Source organism: Lactuca virosa, chromosome 4 (assembly GCF_052849685.1).
Source record: "Lactuca virosa cultivar CGN04683 chromosome 4, Lactuca_virosa_CGN04683_v6, whole genome shotgun sequence".
Lineage (NCBI taxonomy): Eukaryota > Viridiplantae > Streptophyta > Magnoliopsida > Asterales > Asteraceae > Lactuca > Lactuca virosa.
The window spans coordinates 285039872-285053310 of NC_136429.1; the positions used below are offsets into that span (position 1 = coordinate 285039872).

At 34.3% G+C, this 13439-nt stretch overlaps 1 protein-coding gene across 2 annotated transcripts; it reads left to right on the forward strand.

Moving 5' to 3' along the window:
• Positions 1–5306: 5306 nt before the first annotated feature.
• On the forward strand, positions 5307–6189 carry LOC145168861 (thioredoxin H-type-like). 2 transcript variants are annotated; one of them, XM_079087532.1, is made up of 3 exons: positions 5307–5487; positions 5720–5842; positions 5935–6189. In XM_079087532.1, the coding sequence occupies exons 1-3, from the start codon at positions 5401–5403 to the stop codon at positions 6082–6084; spliced, it is 360 nt and encodes a 119-aa protein (XP_078943658.1). In that variant the 5' UTR covers positions 5307–5400; the 3' UTR covers positions 6085–6189. The 2 variants fall into 2 exon arrangements, with proteins under 2 accessions (XP_078943658.1, XP_078943659.1); XM_079087533.1 differs by having other exon boundaries at positions 5720–5821.
• The last annotated feature ends 7250 nt before the right edge of the window (positions 6190–13439 follow it).

A 13439-nucleotide genomic window follows, 5' to 3' on the forward strand; every position in this document is an offset into this window, starting at 1 on the left:
TTAGCTCAGATCTATAGTTGGAGTACATGTCTTAATGGATTAAGACCAAAAGAAGTAAAGAATGGAAGTCCGAGGAGTACGTCGTGCGTACTCCCATCTACGTGCAACGTAGAGCCGAAGACCCCTGTCGCATGCTTAGCCAGCAGTACGCCCAGCGTAGGAAGTTATACGCCCAGCGTACTCGCTAGGTGTTGACTTCGGTTGACTTTTGTTGACTTTGCTGATTTTGACTTTTAGGTCAAAATTTAGGGTATGGACCTAGGGAGGGGTAATATGGTCCTTTTTGCCCTTAGTGGGCTTAGCTGTGGATTTGGACTCGTGATATGGTTTTGGGACTTAATTATTAATTAAGGGTAATTTATTTGGTTGAATAGGCGGATGCTAGATCCGGCAGTTTGGGTGCTAGGTTTTCGTGTCATCAGTATCAGGTGAGTCTCCTCACTCACTCTTACATGTGTGGTAGGATAGTTGTATTATTATGACCAGCTGGGTCATATTGTTATGTTATGTTGTGTATGCTATGTTATGTGCTGATATGATAATTGTTTAGCTGGGGCTGCTGTTAGACAATCGGGGGTTGCCGATAAGCTCCCGAGCATGCTGTTAGCTCAATGGGACTGCTGATAGTCTCAGAGTTGTAGATAACCGATAGTTGTTTATTTATGCTGAGTTATATGTCGTATATTGGGGAACTCACTAAACTTTGTGCTTATAGTTGTTGATTTATATGTGGCAGATACTTCGCAGGACCACGGGAATGCGAAGGTCTGATTGTACACACACACTGGGATTTTATTACTGGGATATGATCTTTTATGTACTCTGATAACTATGATACTTGCGGTTTTGGGATTGACTTGTACTTGATGTTTGGTTGTGAACTATGTTTTTGAAAGTCTTAAAAGTGAAAATTTTAGTCTAAAATTTGAGGTGTTACAAATATGGGATAAAAAGGAAATTACCAACTTGTAATTCCTTTATATATAAAAAATTCCCACACATAATATCGATAAACAATATCACAACAACACCTTTAATATGGATGATTTCTTTGTGTTCCACCATCATTTTGCAATGTTGAGCCAATAAATCGAGATTGTAAAACCGATGCTCTCATACGTTGTAAACTTGAGAAGAAGTTGTTCCTTTTTCTTGACGTAATGGAGATGAAAAATATTATATACCAAGTTAACTGGCAAGTAAGAATCCGCATAGGCTGGTACATTTGCTTTTGCCATATCTCCTCCAAAAAACTAGGTAACCTAAATGTAACCGAAAGATGACCAACATTATACAAAGATTACTTCACTTGATGCTCCATTTAAAAATAAATACAGAATGTCAAAAAAAAAAAAAAAAAACCTAGATAATATAAATACTTAAAATAACACTTTTTTTTTATTAAGTCAAATATCTATGAGAACGATACGTCCATCCAAAGCAGGGTGGCTTTTTTTTATTGTGTGTGACCGAATCATATTATTAGATCAAGTCAATGTATGATTGAACCAATATGGATTATGTCTTGGACAGAACAAGACGTTATATGAATGAATTATAGACTTTTAATTAAACAACCCCTAAAAATATATCGATATCTTTCTAATAACTAAAATATATTTTTAGAAAGAAATCAAATTAAGGGATAATGACTTAAAAGGGTAATATATTTTTCAATTTATACACATTTGGTCACTGAGTTTTTTTTCCGTCCACATTTACCCCTTCAACTTGTTAAACTGTACACATTTGGTCCTTATGACCGGTTATTCCAGGTTAGCCGGAAAAAATGACTTAATAGGGTAATATATTTCTCATTTTGTATACATTTAGTCCTTAATATTTTTATACACATTTATTCCTTAATATTTTTATACACATTTAGTCTTTAATATATTTTTGTTTCAAAATAAGTCATTTTTGTTTTTATATTCATTCAGTACTTATGAATGACTTTTTTTGGTTTTTCTCACGACATCTTACGTGGGACAATCATTGATGAAGTGTGTGGGGTTGTTGATGTTTATGTGTAACGTCTCCTTTTCACAACCAAAAATTTTTATTTTTAAATAAGGCAAAACTCTCTAATTATAAATTCATTATTAAGAAAAAACGTTTATTCCAAAATACATTTATCGAAAATCAGAGTAATATAAGAAATGCGGAATCCTCAAAACTGCTGATGAGTGTGTACAGTCCTGCCTTCGCCTTCCCACGATGAACGATAGAACCTGAAAACATAAACAACTAGATAAGCACAAAGCTTAGTGAGTTTCCCCCAAAATACTTCATACAACAAATGTATTATCATGCATAATGGGCCCACACTCATCAAATTGGAATATCTTGGCTCAATCAGTCATCAGACTGGAATACCAACATGCAACAGGTCCAGTCAGTCATCGGACTGAATACCCAGGGTTTGTTGGTCTGCCGCCTCAACCAACCGCTCTTCTCGAGCCTCCGTACCTACGACTTACAGTCGGCCCGCACCAAGTATATTGGCCTACAACACATAGCAGGATCACCTCAACCTATCCCACCACCATATGGCTATCATACGTATAATGTCGTGAGAAAAACCTAAATAAATCATTCAAAAGTACTCAATGAGTACAAAAACAAAAATGTCTTATTTTGCAACAAAAAAATATTAAGGACTAAATGTGTACAAAAATATTAAGGACTAAATGTGTACAAAGTGAGAAATATATTACTCTATTAAGTCATTTTTACCAGCTAACTTGGAGTAACCGGTCATAAGGAAAAAATGTGTACAGTTTAACAAGTTGAAGGGGTAAATATGGACGAAAAAAAAACTCAGTGACCAAATATGTAGAAATCGAAAAATATATTACCCTTTTAAGTCATTATCCCTCAAATTAATTCAAACAACAAAGTTCGAGGATGTTTTTAAAAGAGTAAATTACACGAATGGTCCCTGAGGTCTGGGGTAATTTACACGTTTAGTATTTAATTTTTTTCTTAACTCAGGCAATCCCTATTATATGTTTTTGTTACGCATTTGGTCCCTGTCCGACTTAAAAAGGCTATTATGCCCTTTTTAGTTTTTTTTTTTAATATTTTATTATTTATGTATTCCTTTTTTAATTTATTGTTAAAAATATAAATGGGCCTACCCCTTCTCCCAAACCCAACTTCATTTTTCTCTATCTATCTCGTATCATAGCAAAAACTGAGAACCCTAAGGCTGGAGGGAGTGGTGTTGCACTCCCTCCTGAAACCGCAGTGACACGTATGCGCCACATCATCTGTTACCACAAAAGTGTGGTTTCATACCACACCCAAGGATTGGTGCCACACTTAGGTATTTTTTTTAATAAATAAAAAGGACCAATCAGAGGGAGGTAAGAAAAAGACACCAATCACGTTGTTTGAAGGAGTGCTCCCTTGGAAGGCCGCACTACACTCTCTACCGCACCCAGGGGGCGGTGTTTGTGCTTATGTGGCAAGGGGAGTGCGGTCCATGCCGCACCCACTCCCTCTAGTCTAACACTAGTGATACTCTTATCACCTTCATCGCCGACCTCATCCTTACTACCCCCGACGTTCATTGATATCTCTGTTCTAAAAGCGCCACACATGTCTCCACCATCCGTTCTAGAAACACCACACACGAGTCGTCTTCCCCTCATTCTGTCATCTCCGATCGAAGCTTCCCTTTAGCACCTGTAAACCCATCGATCGATCCATTTCCCTACTTCACCTTGTTGTCTGAGTGGTCATCGGTAGTGTCATTGACGGATGACGGTTTGAAGTCCCGTGTAAAAAGGATGGCATTGGTGGGTTAAAATGGAGGGAAATGGAGAGTCGGTGAATTCAGTTCTCGTAAATCAAATCCAGAAAAAACGAGACGGTGAGACCTTCATTTGATCTGATTCCTTCTCTCAAAATCCTCCCAAAATCCAGCATCACTGCAGGAGACCTATGGACCACCATGTCGACCACCCCGCTCGATCCACCATAGATGTTTAAGAACATCGTCATCTTTGTTTTTTCTGTTCCATAACACCCTCACTCTATTTAGATTTTCAATTTTTTACTATACAGAAATGAAATTTCAGTTACCCTGGTGGTCATCGGTATGGTAAATCTATAATCCACTGTAGTTCGTTGGTTCTTTAGTCTATTATCTATTGTAGATCTTCACTTCCACCTTATTTCTTCATTTAGATCTTCAATTTTCCTACATCATATTTTTTTATACGGTGATACTTTGGTATATTATCAAATGTAGTTGGATTCAAATTGCATCAGTTTATTGGTTTGAATTGGTTTTGATTCCTCTGGTTAATAGATTTATACGTTGTGTTTCTTTTTGGATTTGAATATCGATCGGTGTTTTCTTACCGATGACAAAGGTGTTTGTAAAATAAAATTTCTGGTGGTAAATATGGTAGTTATTATTGCAAGAGGTGATGGTCTTTCGATAAGTGAGACAAGGGGTAGCAGGGAAGAGGGTAGGGTGGGACCTTAATTTTTTTTAATAATATAAATAAAAAATAAAGAAATAAAGAAAGAAAATAAAGAAGGGAAAATAGTATTTTTAGGTCGGAGAGGGACTAAGCGTGCAATAAAAGTATACAAAAGGGACAGTCCGAGTTAAAAAAAAAGTTAAGGATCAAACACGTAGATTACCCTAAACTATAGGGACCATTTGAGTAATTTACTTTTTTAAAAATTTAGAAAACGCTTGATATATATTGCTAAGAGCATTAGGTATGGGTCACGTTATAACACCAAGTTCATATGCCACCTCATCTATAACACCACCATAACACCAAGGGGGAAATGGTATATCCAATGTTATAACATGTTAAGAACTAGAGAGAGAAAGAAAGAAAATGATTTGATTGGTTGATAAAGGCAACAACCAATTAAACTTCCCGTTGCATCTTGTGTTCGTCACAACAAGATATGCCATAACATCCTCTTAACAAGAAAGGGGGTAGTGTTCATCTTGTTATGACTAGGTTATGAGGTGCCACATCAGCAAAAATAGCACTTCTCGTTGCCCATACCGTATGCTCTAAAAGCCACGACGACCCTTGTTTGTTCCCGCTCCGGGCCCACGCAAACGCTTACGTCAGGTTTTATGACGCCCGTTTTGTTTATGCCCATCGACAAATTTAGAATTATTAAGAAATATTTATATGCGTTTACATTTCATGCGTCTTTTTTTAATAACAGCGATCCTTTGACCTTTAACAAGTTGCGGAGCATTTTCTGTAATTTTGATCAGGCATGAAAGGGATATGCCCCTATATAAACAGCGTTCGGTGCTACACAATCTTCATTCATACTTCAAGCTTTAAACACATATTTGAAAGCTACACGAATTCGAATTAAGTTTTCTTGAGAGACAAGTTTGGGGTAAAAATGGCGTCAGAAGGAGTTGTTATCGGCTGCCACACCGTCGACCAATGGAAGGAGCAGTTTGACACGCACGTCGGCTCTACCAAATTGGTAACCTCAACTTCCTTGTTATGTTCATCTACTTAGAATTTGTTTTTGTTTAATGATATGAGTTTATTCGTTATGCATTCGATTATTTGGTTTTGCTTTAAATCGGGGATTTATCCTTTTGAGTATGTAGTAGCTTGACTGGATGCAGGTTGTAAGCTTTGGTTTAGTTTTAGAATACATTGATTCAACAATATAATATCGTTTATTGATTCATATGAGTTATTAATGACAGGTGGTTGTGGATTTCACAGCCTCATGGTGTGGTCCTTGCCGTATGATTGCACCAATCTTGGCTGAGCTTGCTAGTAATATTCCCCATGTTACCTTCCTTAAGGTTGATGTTGATGAACTTGGGGTAAATTTACTCCCATCATCTTGGAATTCAAATTGTTTTAGGGCTATTTTGGGTATTTAAAAATAAGGAATTTGTGTTTCTTGGTGTTACAGAGCATTGCTCAGGAGTACTCAGTGAAGTCAATTCCAACATTCGTATTTCTTAAGGAAGGAAAGATAGTGGACAAAGTTGTGGGTGCTAAGAAAGATGAACTTAGTGCCTGTGTCGCTAAACATGCAGGAGATGCTACTATATCTACTTAATGTATTCTAAATATGAATGATTATGAGCAACGTTTTGTGTAATCATGTTTATGACTTGTGGTTTATCTTTATGCATAAATGGAAGTTATTGTGATGCGCAGAAAATGGCTTTTTTATGGTTGGTGTTGGGTTTTTTACTTGTCATTATAAAAGGATAGTTAATGCTTATAATTGATGTTTAAGACAATACTTTTGGTAATGTGAACAATGCCTTAAATATATTGTTAGTTGTAACACATATATTAACGGTAACACTTCATGCATATTATATGACATTATGACACGCAATATAAACGGAGACTTGTCCGGAACATCGGTTAGTTACGGAATCTAATCACATGTGATTGAGATGCTATACATTATACAAAAGATTATAAGGCCATAGAAGTAGTCACAACATCACATCAAAAGTGTTGTATGTCTCCACCGTTTTAGGGTACTCATCACTATACATCACCAATTTTTATTTAATTTTCAATTATTCAATAAATTAAATGATAAACGAAACAAATAAAAACATTACTTATAATTAAAAAAAAAAGTTACATTGATTTAAATAAAAGGAAAACTACATAATAGACTAAATAAAATCAACCCAACATTGGAAAAAATCACATATCCTTGTCTTTTCACTAAAAAAGACAAAACTGCAAAATGGTCCCTATGGTATGCATTTTTTCTAAGGTTTAGTTCAAACCTCGATTTTTTGGTTTCGTGGTTATTTTGAGCTAGTTTCGTCGTGTATCTAGAAACACTACCTCTAGGGCGTCTAGTACACAAACATCATTAAACTATTCGAGATCCTCGCCAAGATCGGTCTGGTAGCCTATAGACTTCGGTTACCACAAGAACTCAGCATCGTACATCCCACATAACCAACTCTAATAAGTGTCTGACTGCCGAAACTCTTGTAATCTCACTCGATGTAATCAAATTAATCGTGAGACAGTACTGCGTAGAAAAACCTGTACAAATCATGGATAGAGAATACCCACATCTTTTCCACAACCCTTGGAGTCCCACTCAAAAATTCTAAATTTCAGGACGAAATTCCTTTTAACGGGGGATGATGCAACAACCGGAAAATTAAGGTCGATCAAAGGCAACAAGTCAACTCATTCAACTCGACTTGTACTAATACAATAAGGTTTATAACTATGTTTCCTGATGTATGTCTTACAATTATAATACAAAGTATATATCTCTCTCTCCAATATCTCTCTACCTCAAATCTCTCTCTATCTCAAATCCCTCCCAAATATCTCTCTCTATCTCAAATCTCCCAAATCTCTCTATGTATCTAAAATCTCTCCCAATCTCTCTCAAATCTCTTTCAACTTTTTTTATAAACACCAACATCATCTATCCCTTCCTTAGTCGAAAACAGCTCAAAAAGGAAGGAGAAAACTCAAAAGAACAAACCCATTCCTGAATACACTATTCATTCTTGGAGCCTCTCTTCTTGGTCCGTAACACCTCCTGTTTCGGGACCTCCTGAGTTGGCTTCGGACCCTCTCACCCGGATAATCTCGCTCCGGACAATTTCTGATCCGGAACTTCTGACTTCAGAAAGCTTCGCATCACTCCGGAAGGATCAGCCATCTCGCACCCGGACTCCTTCGCATCTCGGAAGACGGCACTCCGGAACCGAACCCTCTCGGAAACACCAGCCACTCCGGAAATTACTGATTTGGCTCCGGAACTTCCTGACCCACTTCGGACCCTCGCAGATTCAGAACTCCACTCCGGATTTTTGTCCATTTTGGACCTTCTCTTCATTTTAAGAGATTTTGACGTCGGGAATCCCACCAAACTCGTATTTTTTATAACCCAGACCCCTTAAACCCTTATTTTATGCCAAATTTGAATATTTAAAACATATTTACATAAAATAATATTTAAGATTTATAAAGATATTATTTTAAATCATAAAGTGATGTTGGCCAATAAAGGAGATAAGAGGGTTTGACTTCATGAAAAGATGTTCCACCATTTTCCCATGTAGTTTAATATTCAACATATATCCATGAAATTAACCAACGGATTCCCAAGTAAGTATCACATCAAGTTTCCTACTCCCTATATTTGGACGATTTCCTTCCAGAAAGCACCACCATCTCTTATCATTTTACCTTCTGTCCATTTCCATTCTCTCTCAAGAGTAACTCCAAGCTTCAAATGAGTTAAAGTCTTCAAGCTTACTCTAATCTTTGGTGAGTATTTCGTAAATCCCTAGTGATTTAATACATTTTCATGTCCATATCATCCTATTTTACACATAATATTATGTGTTAACATCCTTAGGGTATCATAAGCTTCAAAGAGTTCAACAAGCACTTCAGGTGTTTTAGGCTTGAAATCCTAACTTCGTCACTTCATATCATCCACCAAAACAAACCAAGGTGAGTTCATACCCCCATATTTTTCAAGCTTTTCTACGTTTTAAGGGGCGGGGGGAGGAGGGGGGGGGGAGAATACAAGTAAAACTTTGTTTATCCCATAAATAATTTTATGTTTTTAATCTTTTGTTAAAGATAAAATATTATTTACATAAGTTATAGTTTATATTGGTACAAATATTTGTGATATACTTATTGTCTTGAACAAAAATAATCTATGTTGTAAAATCATAAGAAAAGTATGATTTGTAAAACTACATGGTTTTGGGAACTTATACTAAAAGATATCTTTGTTAGCAAAATGGCACCTTATAGTCACTTACGAATATAAAGGGTTTTAACACCAAAATATTATGTTTTGATTTCATATTTTCATGGTAGAATACACCTTCATATTTATATAAAAGACTATATAAATAGTCTCAAATTGACAGGATAAACTATAAATGAGTATAGTTTGGAAACCACAAACCACACCTTTCGAAGATACGTATAATTACTTAAAGGTATAATTATCCTATTTTACAAGTAAAAAGGGAGTCGTAGTTCACGTAAATCTGTTAATGCTCTTGTGTGACTTCCCTTCGTCGTACCTACCTAGCGTACATCGAAAGTCTTGTGGTTATAACCAGAGTCTCCTGGAGGGAAAGTGGGGTAATTGTGTATACATTTATACGGGGTTGACACCCCCACACTTGAGTTGTTCGCTACAGCTAGACGGGGCCAATCTAGGGTGACAAATATTCTACCGAAACCGAAGACTGAAGAACGTCATGACAGACAATTTAGTCGTATCAAACATGGTTGTAACGACTCACATAGGGATTAACGAAATTATTTTTGGTTTACGGGAAACTTATACTTCATTAGTTTTATTAAAAGAAATGAAACTATATACTACTTTCTATACGACATTCACTTCCATCCTGGTCTTAGGGTTTAAGATCACAGTCTTTTTTTTAGAAAATATCGGATTTTCTGGAAATATACGTCATTACTTTACAAGGAAAGGATACCAAGGAATTACTTAAAACTTCAGTTTTTATTAAGAAAATATCAGATTTTCTGGAAATATACGTTATTACTTTACAAGAAAAGGGTACAAAGGACTTACTTATAACTTCAGTTTTTATTAAGAAAATATCGGATTTTCTGGAAATATACGTTATTACTTTACAAGAAAAGGGTACAAAGGACGTACTTATAACTTTAGTTTTTATTAAGAAAATATCGGATTTTCTGGAAATATAGATTATTACTTTACAAGGAAATGATACAAAGGAATTACTTATAACTTCAGTTTTTACTAAGAAAATATCGGATTTCTGGAAGTATGCGGAAGCATCTTTTACGAAACAGTTACAAACCCTTTTTATGCAAAAAAAAATGCTTATGAACTCACCAACTTAATTGTTGACACATTTCAAAATCACTTGTATTCTCAGGAAACCAGCAGACAAGTACTCAACTCTCCTTGAGGGTCGGCGTCGTCGTCTCATGTCTTTCTACTTTTCAGTTATTTATATTAAACTTTTGAACAAACAAAGTGTTGTAAACAATGTAAACTTGTGTTATTAATGTATGAATGTTTGGGTTGCTATGTTTCATTACTATTCAATTGTTATGACACTGTACATGAAGTCACTCCATCCGTCCCCATACGTTTCCGTCATTCTAGTTTGGGGGTATGACAGATTTCGTGTAGAAATATGTAATTTATAGTGATTTGAAGTGAAAAAGGGTCGTAATTTCATCCTAGATTGCAGTTGTCAATGGGTTCGTAGCAAATCTCGAAATCAATTTGGTTTCAGATGAATAATTGATTTTCGGTCCCAAATTTAAACCCATAACCTATTGATTGTGTTCATCCGTGTTTGATTTCCAGGATTTTTAGGCATCTTTTGTCTTATTTGTTGCTTTATTTTATTACCTGGAAACCAAATGTAGTATATCTGGAAATTTGTATTTTGGTTTAATATCTAATTTGTTTGGAAACCCAGAAAATTACAATCTTTATATAAATGTCATATAGTATTGAACTTATACGTGTTGCAGTTGCTTTGTGCAACATGAACAAGCGGACTACCAATGTGGTATGAAGCAGGTACAACAAGTTTGATTTTGCCTGTACTAGAACTCTGTTTATTGTTTAATTCCCTTTTTTATCTTACATGAAACATCGAAGTCAAGTATAGATGCTTCAGTTGTCCCAACTTTTGAGATGTCTTGCAAGAATCCGTTATATCAAGTTGACGCCTCGTTTCAAAAGGGAACGGTGGAACATGCAACTACAGCTCTATAGAAAATTAAGACCACAAATTCTCCTTTGGCAATTTCTTTAAGGCTAAAGAATCATTCATATTGACATTTCTTTTTGTTTATTTATTCTAACCATTATTAATATGTTACCTTTTGAAATTTGATATTTTGGTGATTTTCAGGAAGCAATAAATTCAGCATCATCCTCGACTCTGACATTAGGTGAGAAATTGTCTGATGGTCAAAGGAAGTTGGTAGCTCTTTCTTTTCCCGAGGTAGGTTCTAATTTTGGCTTTGTATCATGATCTTGGTTGTGTTATATGCTTGTGCTGCTACTTTAGCTTGATTGAGTTAAAGTGATCATATGATTAGTTACTAAAGTTATATGGTGAAATGAAATCAAGACGAGTGGACATTTCATGACACATATGACTTGTGGCTGTTTCACTAAGGGATTAATCAGAAGTTGTTTCCGTCTCTAATATGGATGGAAACATGAATATATTTTTTCGAACTGGATCCATTTCTTGAATCAGGAAAGGTACACACTCCTTTTGTTTTGCCATTATAGTGAATAAAAATTTAATCTTAGCTCTACTTTAATCAAACAGTGAGTTTGAATGTTTGAAAGTATGCGTTAAACAGGAAAATTGTGATGTTTGGGGAAAAATATTACTTTTAAGCATAAAATAGTACTTTTAAAAGTATTGATCATTTTATAAAAACAGCTCACTCCTCATTGATTATGGTATCGTTTTTACTACCCTCTTCATTGCTTTTGCCAATCTTATCGGGAAAATTGGATAAAATAACAACACATTTTTTATGGTTATGCCCAACATGCATAGTCCAATTGTTGATTGTGTTGATCCAGAAATAGTAGAAGATCTATAGGGCTTGATTGTGTTATCAAATATCCATGGAATTTCTGGTTAAATATGTGTTCATTTTTACAAGTAGTTTGTTACTACGCAGTAGAGTTGCATGGGCCTTGCCTTTGTGCTGTTTTTGGGCATGTGTTTGATTTCCGGGCTATCAATATGGAATTCTTAATGCTTTAAATTAAGTATTCACAACCCTCCCTTGCTAGAAATGGAAATCACCTTGGTTAGATTTTTATGAATGAACTCAGGTAAACTTGCTTCCCCTTTAATGATGTAAGAGGTTATGGTACCTTGGTATCCTATGAAATTTATATTTGGTAGTTCCTATTTCCATGGTTCCATGAAGCAGGATAAAATATAAATTGAAAGTTTTGCATAAATTGATTCTTAATTCAAATAAGGTTAGGAATTAATGTTTTTTTTCAAATGGTGTAGACCTCAAAAATTGAATGATCTAAAATTGTAAGTATGTTTTCATATCCAAATGCCCCTTAACATGCCAATATGACATTTTTCATGAAAATCTATAGATTTTGTAAAAAGGATGTATGTATAATGTTATATGAAGTACATTATATTTTATAACAAATAATAGCAACATATATGTCTTCATAACGATTAAGAGCAATATACTTGTCTTTTTAACCTACAATAGCAACCTACTTATCCGTTTAACTAATAAAAGCAACATACTTTTCTTTTTTCACCGATAATAGAAACATTATTTATCTTTTTTGACCAATAATAGAAATATAATTATCCTTTAAACCAATAATAGCAACATATTTTTTTCTTTTTATCTAATAACAGAGATAAAAACAGCAATCTAATTATATTTTTATTATAAAAGTAGACCTATTTAAGATGTTGACTCTGTTTTTTTCTTTATGTGGACTTTTGTTTTCTTTCTTTCTCTTGAATCAATTTTCATCTTAGTCTTTTAATAATTTTACAAAATAAAAGTAGACATATTTTCTTTATAATCTATAAAGTAAAAGTTAATGGAATGCAAGTGGTTAATCTAATATGATTAAATAGAAAATACATCAATTTATAAGACATTTTTAGTCAACTAATTAGCCAAATTTAACACATTGCTTTTTTGTTTTACTGTTAACAACTTTTTATCAAGTAAAAAATATAGTCTAAATAAATTTGATTAAGACTCATAAATTTCGTTAAAATTTCTTTATAAATGACTCATAAATTATGTTCCGAATGAATTAAAAGTTTTGTCGCATCTTACTCGACAAACTGTTAGTCATAATAAATTCCAAAAAATTTCAATTGTAATGCTTATTAAAAGTTTTGTAAATAAATGTTTAATGTTACACTTATATTTTTTTCTTAAATCAACCCGTGTAGTAGATGAATTTTACACCTAATTGTTAATATACCGGTTAAAAAATTCACCCATTAAATTTGTTTGATGCTTGGGTCGTTGCGTCCGGGCCGTGTGAAGAAGGTGGCGATGGAGATTGTTGATGAGATTGGGATCACAATGAGAATGAGGATGAGAATAAGTTTACAAGTCTTGGTATAAATATTAATTTTCTTTATTCTAAATTTTGCAAAAAGAGAAACTTGTGTCTTTTATTATTATTTATTTATTCTGTAGATGCTATATCATCATCAATTCATCATAAACGTGTGACAACACCGACTTTGTTCATTTATAGTAAAAGAAGAATTTAAATAGATTTTTTTTAATATAATACCTTCTCTTGTTGTAAAACAAATTTATCACCGAAACAAAAACAAAAAATTGACCAAATTGCGTTTCTTTTACAAAATTTTCCTACAAATGTTTGTG

Coding starts and splice junctions, on each gene's coding strand:
- LOC145168861 (XM_079087532.1), top strand. CDS start 5,401: ATGGCGTCAGAAGGAGTTGTTATCGGCTGCCACACCGTCGACCAATGG. Junction 5,488..5,719: donor ACGTCGGCTCTACCAAATTG/GTAACCTCAACT, acceptor TATTAATGACAG/GTGGTTGTGGATTTCACAGC. Junction 5,843..5,934: donor TTGATGTTGATGAACTTGGG/GTAAATTTACTC, acceptor TTGGTGTTACAG/AGCATTGCTCAGGAGTACTC.